The sequence below is a fragment of the Serinus canaria genome, chromosome 19, assembly GCF_022539315.1.
Source record: "Serinus canaria isolate serCan28SL12 chromosome 19, serCan2020, whole genome shotgun sequence".
Lineage (NCBI taxonomy): Eukaryota > Metazoa > Chordata > Aves > Passeriformes > Fringillidae > Serinus > Serinus canaria.
This window is the reverse complement of record NC_066332.1, coordinates 7,111,066-7,124,014: the sequence shown is the minus strand read 5'-3', so window position 1 is coordinate 7,124,014 and position 12,949 is coordinate 7,111,066. Positions and strand designations below refer to the sequence as shown.

General features: G+C 52.1%; 1 protein-coding gene across 2 annotated transcripts in view; it reads left to right on the top strand.

Annotated features, from left to right (window-relative positions):
- The window catches only part of ATP2A3 (ATPase sarcoplasmic/endoplasmic reticulum Ca2+ transporting 3), a 59,006-nt gene that overhangs the window by 28,409 nt on the left and 17,648 nt on the right, over positions 1–12,949 (top strand). For both annotated transcript variants that reach the window (XM_030231172.2, XM_030231171.2), the window contains exons 8-12: positions 20–484; positions 8,006–8,094; positions 11,154–11,256; positions 11,470–11,601; positions 12,403–12,528. In XM_030231172.2, the coding sequence (XP_030087032.1) occupies positions 20–484; positions 8,006–8,094; positions 11,154–11,256; positions 11,470–11,601; positions 12,403–12,528 (915 nt within the window). The remainder of the gene's footprint in view (positions 1–19; positions 485–8,005; positions 8,095–11,153; positions 11,257–11,469; positions 11,602–12,402; positions 12,529–12,949) is intronic.

Genomic DNA, 12,949 nt, shown 5'->3' with positions numbered 1-12,949 from the left:
TGCCTTCCTCCCCTGCCAGGGCACCAACATTGCAGCTGGGAAGGCCGTGGGGATCGTCATCGCCACGGGGGTGTACACGGAGATCGGGAAGATCCGGAACCAGATGGTGGAGACCGAGCCTGAGAAGACGCCCTTGCAGCAGAAGCTGGATGAGTTCAGCCAGCAGCTCTCCAAAGTGATCTTCCTGGTGTGCATCGCCGTCTGGGTCATCAACATCAGCCACTTCAGCGACCCCGTGCACGGCGGCTCCTGGTTCCGCGGCGCCATCTACTACTTCAAGATCTCGGTGGCGCTGGCGGTGGCCGCCATCCCCGAGGGCCTGCCCGCCGTCATCACCACCTGCCTGGCGCTGGGCACGCGCCGCATGGCCAGGAAGAACGCCATCGTCAGGAGCCTGCCCTCCGTGGAGACCCTGGGCTGCACCTCCGTCATCTGCTCCGACAAGACCGGCACCCTCACCACCAACCAGATGTCCGTGTGCAGGGTGAGAGCCAGCACGAGGGGCAGGGGGGAGGATGGAGGGGGGGATAAACCCTTTTCTGGCCCAGAGATGGGCCAGCTGAGAGGTGTTGGGTTTGCAGACACCCCCGACGTGGGAAGAGATGAGGATCTTGAGTCCGTGTTTCAGAAGGGTGAAACGTGGAGTCAAGATCCATTATTATTTTATGATATGTATTATATTAAAAGAAAATGATATATTAAAACTATACTGAAAGAATAGAAGAAAGGATTTTGTCAGAAGGCTAGCAAGGAATAGAAAGGAATGGAATGATAATAAAATCTTGTGACCAGAGAGTCTGAGACAGCTGGACTGTGATTGGCCATTAATTAAAACAACCACATGAGACCAACCAAAGATCCACCTGTTGCATTCCACAGCAGCAGATAATTATTGTTTACATTTTGTTTCTGAGGCCTCTCAGCTTCTCAGGAGAAAAAGATCCTAGCAAAAGGATTTTTCATAAAATATGTATGTGACAGAGAGGTGTTTTTAAAACACCTTTTATTCTATTTTCAGTCTCATGTGGAGGGTGAGACAATACAGATGTTAAAATTCCTGCCATCACAATCAGAAGCCAGCTATCTCCTAATTACAATACACTATAAGCATTTCTTGGCCACACAATGCTGTAAATGCCTTAAAGCAGATAATCTAGAACTACCCACCATGGGTCCTACCACAATGCATCTTTCATGGTTCTATTTCTCCAAAGTATCCAGTTTTGTTCGCAAGGCCATCCTTTGAAACTTGTTTCTAGCCCCACTTCTCCCTCAACAATGTCTGTCCATTCCATGGCATTTCTAAGTCAGCATTTCTCATCTCAAGGTGGGCACACAGATGCCCACTGTGTGGGACTTCTGTCAGGCCCTGAAAACTCTCTACAAATCCATGTCCCACACTTCCCATCCTGTGGTGGTGGGCTCTGTGTCCTCACCAGAGCTGTGTCGTGGTGGCTGTGTGGGGCTGAGCAGGGAGCAGGGCTTATAGGAAGCCCTGAGGGTTTATAGGAAGCCCTGAGGGTTTATAGGAAGCCCTGAGGTTCCCCAGGGGTCAGGAGGGATCAGGGCTTCTCTTGGCTGGGGTGAAATTAGAAAACTCACTTTTAGCAGCCCACCACTGTGGGGGTGCTGTGTTGCAGTCTCATTTCAGGGGTACTTTCCAGGGAATGTTTCTTCCTGCTGGGATGTGGCTCTGAGACAGAGCTGATGGCAATCAGCCTCCTCTTCTCTCTTGCTCTTTTCCCCCTGTTTTTAACCCAACCAGTGAGAAATCCTGGACCATGCAAAGTTACAAAACCTGGACCCATGAAAATCATTTCTGATGGAGGGAGCCCTGGGGTGGTTTGGTGAAGAGTTTGAAGGCTCCTCATCCACCAGAGAGTTTTGCTCCCACAAACTGGCTGTGTGGAGAGGTGACTTGTTAGGAAAGCCTGGACCATCTGACCACTTCTCAGTTTTCCCATTAATCCATCAGTGTCAGGAAAGCTTTTTACATGCCTTTGGCATGTTGTTTTTATAGGAGAACCTTGGAAAATGTGTTGCTGTGGGAAAAGAAGGAGCTGGCCAACCTCCCTCCTCTGTGAGACGCAGACAGAGTGGTGGGAAGCTGTGACAGTGCTGCAAACCAGCCACAGGCTTTGGCCCCTGGCTAGCTCAGCACAAGCTGCAGATGGATGGAAATGTCTAGTGTTTCTGCCCTGGGGGTGATCTAGGGCAAGACAAGGCTGGAACAAAGCAGGGACCAAACTGCCCATGTCTCCCAGGAGGAGGGGGTTCCCTCCAGCCCCATTTTCAGAGCCAGTGATGCAGGGAAGCAAGGGCAGGGTGACCCCAGTGCTGAGGGAGTCCTGAGCTCTGCCCACTGCAGGAGGAGTGACCCAAACCACTTCCTACCAGAGGGTCTGTAGCAGTGGGAACAAGTGCCACCATCCCCTGCAGTGTGGCACAGTCAGGAGAGGCAGGGGAGGGACAGTGGGGCACTGGCAGACAAGGGCTTTGGCATCAATTGTCATCTGCAGAATGAACTCAGCAACATGAGAAAAACTAAAAAAAAGCATGAAAAGCTTAAAAAAAAGTATTAAAAAGCTTAAAAAAAGCATTAAAAGCTTAAAAAGTCAAAGTATCCTCCAGCCCATCTCCCCATAATGCTGTTCCAATATCTGTTTATTTACTTGTGCCCTTCTCCCAGGGCCCAGTGCTGGGAGAAGGGCTGGCCCCAGGACACAGAGCCAGGGCTGGTGATGTTCCATGGGCAGGGATTCCCGTGCTGACGTGGGCAGGACAGGGCTGCCTGCTGGGCCCTGTGAGTGGCAGGTGGGTAAATATTAAATATTTGTGCTGGGCAGCCCTTGGCGTGTCCAGGGCACGCTCCTGTGCCAAACAGCCAGCCCAGCCATGGGCTGAGCAGCCAGAAAACCCTATCAATAACCTGGGGAAATGTATTAATTGAGTGTGATTTCATTAAGCTGCCCATTAACGGGGTGAGTGCAGCTGCTGAGCGGGGCCTGCTCACTGTCTCGCTGCTGGCATCAGCTCTGGGAGCTCTGAAGGGACTCTGGAAAGGCTTCAGGTCTGGTTTTAGGAGCTGTGCCACGTCTCTGGGTCCATCCCAGTGCTGGATCTCATGGCCAGGGTGCTGTCTGAGCCAGGACACACCCAGGGGTCAGCTGGGGTGAATCTGTGTCCCCCAAAGCCACCCAAAATGAGGGGCTTTGTGCTGGGCACTTTGTGATGCTGTTCACACAGGATGGGCAGGGCTTTGGTGCTCTTGCTCTGACCTGAAGTCACCCAAGGTTACAGTGACAAAGCCACAAACCCACTTAGTAAACCAGAGTAAACCTGTGGTTTGTGTCACTGCAGGGTCACCTGGGGGTCTCTGAGACCACCATGTCCCCCAGCCCAGGGCAGGGAGGAACCAGCAGCAGCCTCCTCCCAGCCTTTAGATAACCATGGAGCTGGGAGCAGTGGGAGCCTGGCAGGAGGAGAAGGGACACAGGAGCATCACAGCTCTCTCTGCTCTCACAGGTTTAAATCACTCTCCTAAAGTTTGCATACATCCTACCTTAATTTTCCAGGAAGGTGGCATCTGAAAATCAGGACCCAAAGAGGAGATGTGGGCTTGGGGGTGGGGGGAATGATGCTGGCACCCCATGTCTGGGAGGAGGTGATTAGGGATATTTGGGGTGATTAGTGACTGATATTTGGGGTGATTAGTGATAGATATTTGGGGTGATTAGTGACTGATATTTGGGGTGATTAGTAATTGATATTTGGGTGATTAGTGATAGATATTTGGGGTGATTAGTGACTGATATTTGGGGTGATTAGTGATAGATATTTGGGGTGATTAGTGATATTTGGGGTAACTAGTGATTGATCTTTGGGGTGAATAATGATATTTGGGGTAACTAGTGATTGATCTTTGGGGTGATTAGTGATATTTGGGGTGATTAGTGATTGATATTTGGGGTGATTAGTGATATTTGAGTTGATTAGTGATAGATATTTGGGGTGATTAGTGATATTTGAGTTGATTAGTGATAGATATTTGGGATGATTAGTGATATTTGGGGTGATTAGTGATTCATATTTGGGGTGATTAGTGATTGATATTTGGGGTGATTAGTGATAGATATTTGGGGTGATTAGTGCTATTTGGCTGCCTGAGATGGCTGCTGGTGTTTTGGGGAGCAGGAGCAGACAGGGGTTTGTTTTGCACAAAGGTTATAGCAGAGCCTGGATGTGCAAACTGCCATCCCTGCTGCAGCCTCCAGGGCACTGTGCCTTAGCTCAGCACTGCGCTCTCTCCAAACCTGTCACTAATTCCTGGGGGGCCTGGCTGGGGGTCCCCAGGGGCTGTGGGTTGGCTGGGGCTGCTTCCAGTGCAGGAGGAGAATGATGCTGGTCCATGGGTTGGTTGATGGAATAGTGACTGATGATTCCAGCTCTTACAATTCCAGACAGCCCTCCTGCCTTGTCTCCATGAGCAGTTCTTTTACAGATACTACAGGAATTAAGAGCAGAGCAGTCATTCACAAGCCCCCAGCTGCTGCCATGTGCTGCATCCACAAATGCCCTTTTCTTCCTAGAAATACCCCCCAGCAGCACCCAGCTGTGTGCTGCAGCCCCAGGCTGGGCAGGATCCATGGCACAGGAGAGGGAGGGTGATGCTGGACCCTTTGGGAGAAGGATGCACTCTCTGTCAGCATTAACTCAGTAGTTACATTTTCCTTCCAGCCTCTCTGTTGCATTAGAGCCCCAAATCACTGGCATGGCTTTAAAAGGTTCAGGGCAGGGGGAAGCCCAGGGGTGCTGCTGGCTGTGTTCCCCTGGCTGGAGCTGCTGTTCTCTGTGCTGTACAGGAGGCTGGGCAGCCCCTCTGAGAGCCTGACTTGTCAGCAGCCCCCAGCTGAGCTGCAGCATTCCCACCTCCATCTATTGCTCCTAATATTATTTCTATTATTTTTGTGATGGAAACTTTACTTCTGCTCTTAACTGCTTAAGACACAGCTATTTCCTCTGGACTGCTTCCACTGCCCACTGCTCAGCCTGGAAATCTGACAAGACACCGACAGGCTGGGAGAGCTGGGCTGCTCAGCCTGGAGGAGAGAAGGCTCCAGGGAGACCCTGGAGCCCTGTCCAGTGCCTAAAGGGGCTCCAAGAGAGCTGGAGAGGGACTTGGGACAAGGGCCTGGAGCAACAGGACAAGGGGGAATGGCTTTAAGCTGAAGGAGGGGAGATTTAGATTAGATTTGAGGCAGGAATTCTCCCCTGTGAGGGTGGGGCTGCCCCTGGATCCCTGGAAGTGCCCAAAGCCAGGTTTGAGCAACCTGGGACAGTGGAAGGTGTCCCTGCCCATGGCAGGGGGTGGGATGAGATGAACCTTAATGTGCCTTTCACCCCAAATCATTCTGTGATCCTCTGATCACCCCAAAACCCTGCAAACACCTCTGCAGTGCCCTGCCTGCCCCCGTGCTTGGCCAGTCACGCAAGCTGGGAGCAGCAGGAAATTTGATATAACCTCTGGTTGCTGTGGGTTATGTAGCACCTTTTTTTTTTAAAGGCATGGAAAAATAAAGAGCTTGGAACGTTGTGGGTTTTTTATTTCCCTTTTCTCTTTTTTAATAAGAAAGACACTATTGTGAGAGCAATAATTGTTTTGTAGCCATGGGCATTTGAAAACAAACAGGCTCATATCAGGCAAACCCATCAGGCTGGGGTGGGTGCTTTCAGCTTTTTAATAAATGAGTCTGGTTGGTGTTTCAGGAGTCCATTTTCTGAAGAGACCAGGAGATTTTGGCCCTCTGGAAGCTGATGGTGTTGGGTGTCTCAAAAAAGATGATGGGTGCTTAGCCTTGGGAGGTTCCTTGTGGTGGTGTCTCAGACTGGGTGCCTTAGTTCAGGTTCTGGGTCTGTCATCTCTGGGGGGCTGATACCAAAGGAAATAGGATTTGTTTTCTTTATTGAGCTTACACCCACTGCCAGAGGAGCCCAGTGCCTCCAGGGGACCTGGGACACCTCTTGTGCAGCTCTTTGGCTCATTATTTCCTTCAGAGCCTTTCAGGGATGCTGATGGGCCCTGGGAAAGGAGCTGAGGGCACTGCTGCCTTGACAAGGCTGATCTAGAACAGGGGCTGGACAGAGTTACAGAATAAAGCAGGGATTCATTCAAAGGATCTCCTCCATGGATCCACCTTGGGCAGCACCAGAGCCCAGCCAGGGCTGCCCCCAAGAGGAACCAAAATGGGCACAAAGTGCATGACTGGCACAGGGTCTCTCCCTGGGATCACTTCTGCTCCATTTGCATATTAATTGGAGTTAATTGTCCCATTCCAGCTCCAGCCCATGAAGTCCCATCCTTGTTTTTCTCTCTCCAGCCCACGGGGTTTGTGCTCCTGGGCTGAGATTTGGATCATTTGTCCTTGGTGCCCAGCTGGAGCAGGAATTGTTTTGTCTCCCTGCTCTGTGCACAGAGCTCACCATCCCATAATGTGAAGCCCAGACCCACACACTAAAGCAGCACAGAATGTGAAAAATAGAAAAGCCAAAACCTGAGGCATCAGCACTATCCCAGGATAGGGTTAGTGGATATCTGCAAGTAGCTGGGAAGCCATGGTGAGGTTGTTTTGGGCTCAGAATTACTCACACAGGAGATGTGTGCTTTGAACCTGCTCCTTTGATTTACCTGATCCTGTGAAACAGGGAGGTGAGAAAACCCCCTGGGCTGTCCTGGAGCTGAACATGCTGGGAGTTTGCTCCCCTGAACATGCCCTTTGTGGCTTGGCTTGTCCCCAGGCTCATTCCTGGGGACACCTCCTGTGTGGGGAGGCTCCCACCTGCCAGCGTGGCTGCACTGATGAGGTGTCCTGGTGTCATTAACAATAATTAATAATCATAGCAAGAGAGCCTCTGTTTGTTGCCAGAGGAAACGTGGAAGGCAGAGGAGTGGGTGGTAACTGGAGCTGTTGCATCTCTGCTGCTGAGTGATGCCTGCTGATTTCTCCAGCATCTGTTGCTTCCCTCTCCTGGGGAACCACACAAATAACCAGAGGAAAATAAATAGAGAAAAAACAATTATTTTGAGACAGGTTGGAGTGGAACAGTTTTCCCTGCACCTGTTTTCTGGAGACACTCAGCAAATTCACGGGGCTGAGGGGAGCAGCACTTCTCTGCATCCAAATTAAATCCTGGCCTCTCCCTGCAGCTAGGGAAATGCATTTGCCAAAGCAGTTTCATTTATTTCTTTCCTTATTTATTTACTTATTTTTATGTTGCTTTTGGGCTTCAGTGTGGGTGATAAATAATGAGAGGCAGGAGTGAGCATCTCTGAACTCTCTCCTTGGCTGGGGTCAGGCCCTGCTCTTGTTCCCAGGGATGCTGCCCTCAAAGGTGGGCTGTGCTGGGGGGCACAAGGGGGACTGGGAGAGCTTGGGGAGAGGAGAATGTTAACTTTATTTCAGAGTTTGAGGGATTTGTCTCATTATAGCAGCAGAAGAAAAACTGGAGGGATTTTGAAAGACAAAAATCACTAAAAATAGAATGTGGGGGACTTTTATGGCTCACTGGGGTTTTATTGCTGAGCTGAGCTGTGATCCCAGTAAGGCTCAAGGCTGGTGGCTGAGAGCTGGGTGGGAAGGGGTGGCAGGGGCAGCCACCCCTGCTTGGATCCTGCTCTGCAGAGGCTTTCCAGGGCAGGAGTGGAAACCTTGACCCTTCTGTGCTCCAAGAAAAACACAGGCACCTTCTTAGGAACAGGCCCAGCGTCTCTCATCTCCTAGGGAAAGAAAGAGCTGGAGGAGGTGAACATGACAAAGACAGAGCAGAGCTGGAAGGATTTGGGTTCAGCCAGGAGTAGTGGCTGACCAGGGATGGGCCTGAGCCTGGTGCCAGCAGGGCTGTAATAACTGGGACAGTGCCAGCTGCTGGCTTTCCAGGCTGGGCACGAGGGTTGTACCCAAAACGTGCTGCCTGATGCTCTGCTTGCACCTCTCTCTCCCCCTGGCAGATGTTCATCATGGAGAAGGTGGAGGGCAGCCAGTGCAGCCTGCACGAGTTCAGCATCACCGGCTCCACCTACGCCCCCGAGGGACAGATGTGAGTGAGGGTCCCCTCCCCTCCCCTGGGACACAGGGTGGCCCTGGGCTGGCAGCAGAGCTGGGGGAAGATGGGAGGCTGGGCTTCATGGCCATGAGCTGGGGAGAAAGGAGGGGTTTCCATGGTGGTTTGCAGTCCTGTCCCTGGGGATTCCCACTGGGCTTGCAGGTGTTGGTGATGGGCTGTGCTCTGCTGTTCATGGGGACCAGGGCAGTGTTTCCCTGTCCCTCACATCCAGCTCCTGCCCCACTTGGTTTGGGTGGTGCTCACCCTGGCTCAGCACAGGGGTTCCACACTCTTGGCTCTCCCTTGGTTAGCAGTCCCAATAAAACAAGGCCACCTGTGACCCAGAGAAGATGACAGATGTGGGGATGGTGGTGGACGAGGCTTTTTGCAGCAGAAGGTGACTCTCCATGTTTCTGGAGCCTGCACACTTTGGGAATTGACTGGTGGCTGTTGTCCCTGCCCTGAGAGGATGCAGGGTGGGCAGCTTGCCTAGGAGCCACCAGCAGTGCTCAAGGGGACTTGCAGATGGCTCAAAGCCACAAGGACAGAGCTCCCTGAGCCCTGTGCCCACAGCAGGGATGGTTCCCATGGCTGGTGTGCCCAGGGCAGGGTCCTGCTGGTGGCAGGGTGTGTCTCAGGGCAGACATGGGCAGGGGGTAGAAGCTGGGGGCTTTTCTCTGAAGTGCTGTCACACCCATGGGGTTCTCTGCTGTTGTATTTGTTTTTTCCTGTTCCTGTGGTGGCCCCTAGTGTGGCAAAGTCTGGGAAGAAGGCAGATGAGAAGCTCAGCTGGTGGTGGGAGCACTCTCTGCTCCCCTTTGCTTTGCTCAGTGATCCCAGACACATTTGTCAGCATGGTCCCTTCTGCTCATCCCTGGAGCAGCTGTAATTCATCTCAGCCACAGACTTAATTTCATGAATATTTATAGAGCCAATTTGATCCTTGGCTAGGAATCTCCATTAAAAACTGAGCCAAGTCATAAGCTGGTGTCAATCAGTGCATTTCAATTAAAACTGAGGAGGACCCGGGGGCTGAACTTGTGCCTGCCAACCTCTGAAATTCAGTGTACCCTGCCCTCTGGGGGCTGCATTCAGGGCCACTCTGTTGGTCTGCAAGGTTTTTTGTTGCTCTGAGTTTTGCTTTAGCTCTGTTCCTGTGTTGTGTATGGAGAGGAATGTGTGGGCTTGCTGAGGTGTCACAGAGAGAACCCCCCTTCCCCCAGGGCTGGTGGCACTGGAAGGCTTGTTTGCTTTAACCTGGCCTTGGCAGGGGGATATTTCCTGCAGGACCCTGGCTTGGCTCACACAGCCCCCAGCCTGCAGCCCCTTTGCTGATGTTTTTCCCAGCACGTGGGTCTGGCCATGCAGGGACTGCTGAGGATGGGGCTGTAACCTCCCTTCCCCTCCCAGCAATTCCCAGGGGATCCCGTGCTGCACAAGCCATGCTTGCTGTGTCTGCAGCTCCCTCCTCCACCCACTGTCCCTTCCTGTGAGCCCAGGGCTGGGCAGCCTCTCTGGGCAGGAGCAGAGGCTCTCCCTTCCCACTCACAGCCCAGTGTGGCTTTGTCTCCCTCAGCAAACAGATTTTTCAGATTTTCTTGGCTGCTCCGTGTTTTCCGCTCTCGAGCTGTAACAAGGGCTCCAAAATGTTCTTTCCATTGGGAACCAACAGTGGAATAAGCTGATCCTAGTAAATGCCTGACAAATTGTTTTTCCAGCCAGCAGATGACCGGCTGGGTTTACACAGCTCTAACCTGCAGTTACCTCTGCTGGAACCGGGAGGATTTTTGATTTCCTTCAAAACCACTGCTACCATTCCTACCACCAGGAGAGGAGAAGCATCTGGCTTGCCTGGAGTGTTCAGGGCTGCTCCTTTCCGTAGCAGAGAGCTGCTATTTAGGAAGCAGAGATCACAGTTCAGCACTTGCTTGGAAGCACTCACAGCAGTGCAGCTGCTAAAGCTCTCTGCTGCTCCTAAATGCTCCCCTGGGTTCCCTCTGGAGTGTGAAACAGCATCACAGGCAGGAGAAGGGACTTGCTGTTGGTTCCACAGCTCCTCTGGATTCAAAGCAAATGGAAACCCCTGAGGGGGTGGATGTTAACATGAATTTCTTTGCCCCTTTCTGGTCCATCACCTTCTTCATCAGCCTGTGAGCAGCCCCTGCTTGCTCCTTTGAACTCCTCTGCAGCCCCCCTTGTTCTGGGCCACTTGCAGAATTTATTTGCCTCCTGTGATATTTTATTTGCAATTTAGTGCTGCCCCATTTAATAAAGTACAAAATGTGAACCCAAGGATTTATTGCCAGCACTGATGCTTTGACTGGGCTTTTGCTTCCACTTTCACAAGAGTGATGTGTAGGCTATATATCCCCCTAGGAGGGATCTTTAGGGTGAGCTAACAGAATTTGAAGGTGTGAGCTGGTGGAGGCTGTTGGGGTTGTGTGATGGTTCCAGTTGTGGGTTTCTCTGGGTCTGGATTGAAGGCACTGGAGACAGTAGCTCATGTTCACACTCAGGTGTTTATTATTTCCTATCAGTAACACAGTCTCACTGCTGTGAGTTGGGCAGTAGGCAAACTCACAGTAGGCACAAAATGGCCAACAATCTCTTGTTCCAAGGTCTTTTAAGACTAAACTATCCAGTTAAGAGCTGACACCTGGATTATTTTCCCTTTTAAACCAATAACTGATCCCACAGAGCTGCAATGGGGACTTTTCCACCCAATTACAAAATGCCACCCAAACCCATGGAGAAGCATGGAGAAGCAGCATGAAGAAGAAGCCCAGGATGACACCCTGTGCCCTCCATCTTGCTTCCATCCACAACACACTAAAAATCCCAAAACCTCAATTTCTCACCCAGTGACACACCCACACTGCTCTCTAGAATCTATTTCACACTTCTGTGGGTTCCAGTCTATTCTGGAGTTTAGGAAACTTTCTCCATGAATGAGGGTCACAGTCAGTGCTGCCCTGGGGGTCAGGGCACCCCAGAGCAGACAGGGAAATGTTCCCAGTGCCCTGGGTTTCCCCATTGTTGTTTCCTGCCTGCAGCCTGAAGGACGAGCAGCCGGTGCAGTGCGGGCAGTACGACGGGCTGGTGGAGCTGGCCACCATCTGTGCCCTCTGCAATGACTCCTCGCTGGACTACAATGAGGTGTGGGGGCACCAGGGCCAGGGTGGCACGGGGGGGATGCTCTTGCTGTGCTTCAGGGCAAAGCCAGTAGAGTTTGTCCCTTGGGATCCCCTTCCCTGGCTTCGGCTCATCCCCAGGGGATGCTCTGGGGTGGTGGTGGCAGCACCCTCGGGGGCAGCAGCAGTGTGTAGAGGATGTGCTCTAAAGCTTAAGCTCTTTTTTTCTGCCTTCTAGTCCAAAAAAGTCTATGAGAAGGTGGGGGAAGCCACTGAAACAGCCCTGACGTGCCTGGTGGAGAAGATGAATGTCTTCAACACAGACCTCAGCAAACTCTCCAAGGTGGAGAGAGCCAACGCCTGCAACTCAGTGAGTGGGGAGAAGCCCCTGTGACCTGGAGCACTGGGGGATGGGAGGGAGAGGAGGGATTGAGGATGGCTGATATTTGGGCAAATAAACACTTGCAATGATCTAAGGGACTGATTTGGCACAAGGATGAGATTTCTGGGCTCTCGTGGTGAGCTGTTTTTGGAACAGTGGCCCTGGGGGCTGATGCCAGGGCCTTGAGGACCAGCCTACAAGGAGCTTTGGAGCTGGTGATTCCTGAGGCTCCAACTCAGTCCAGTCCCTGCTCAGGCAGCAGAGACCCTCTAAATGATAGCCTGAGCTCTGGCTGCAGATGAGGAAGTTTGGAGTTATCTTTGGGTGCCCAGTTTGCACTGAGCAGCCACCCTCCAGCAGGAACCAAAGCCTATTCCCCAGAGCCTTGCCTGCCCCAGTGACATTTGTTCCTTGGAAACATCTATTTTTGACATGAAAATATCTTGTGCTGACCATTCCCCTACTGCAATGTCTCCCTGTTCTCCTGGGCGAAAACACACTTTATTTTGGGTCTGTATTTCCTCTGCTTTAGTTCTTACAATGTCTTCCCTTGCTCAGAGGGCTCTCTGATCCAGCATTTTCCCCAGGATAGATCTGTGCAGGTTGTAATAAATCTCCTGACTCCTTTCTGATAAGGAAAGCTTGTAGCTTTAGCCTTGTCCCATCCTTCCTGGCTCCTGTGGCTGCCTTTCTCCTCCCACCCCAGGGGCTCAGCAGGGTTGTCATCCAAAAGGCAGAGAGCACCAGTGTCCCTGGCATGTCCTGCTCAGCCCAGTGCTGTCCCTGCAGGTGATCAAGCAGCTGATGAGGAAGGAGTGCACCCTGGAGTTCTCCCGGGACCGCAAGTCCATGTCCGTGTACTGCACTCCCAGTGGGCCTGGCAACAACTCTGCTGGCAGCAAGATGTTTGTCAAGGTAGGGCTGCAGCCACTGTTTGTTTGTCAAGGTAGGGCTGAAGCACCTGCAGGGTCCAGCTGCCCCTCACACACCCAGCAGCATCTGGCCCTGGCTGCACAGGGCAGTGGTGATGCTCTGCAGCTCCTCTCACACGCTGGGGAATGTCAGAGGAACTGCAGAGCATCTCCTGCAGTGCTGGAGGAAACTCTGAGCTGCCTGGGGAGCCAGGATCCAGCAGGTAGGCTGGTGGGGTCAGGTGAGTCTCTGCCATATTGATTAGGGAAAAAAGGGGGTGAGATGGTTTGGAGGAAGGGGAAGGTGCTGAGTGTGCTGGTGCTGGGGCAAGGGAGAGCTGCCCTGGTGCAGAATTTGGGCACTTGCCTTTATTAAAGGCTTGGACCCTCCGGATGCCAGTAATGCCCAAAGGATGATGTCCAGT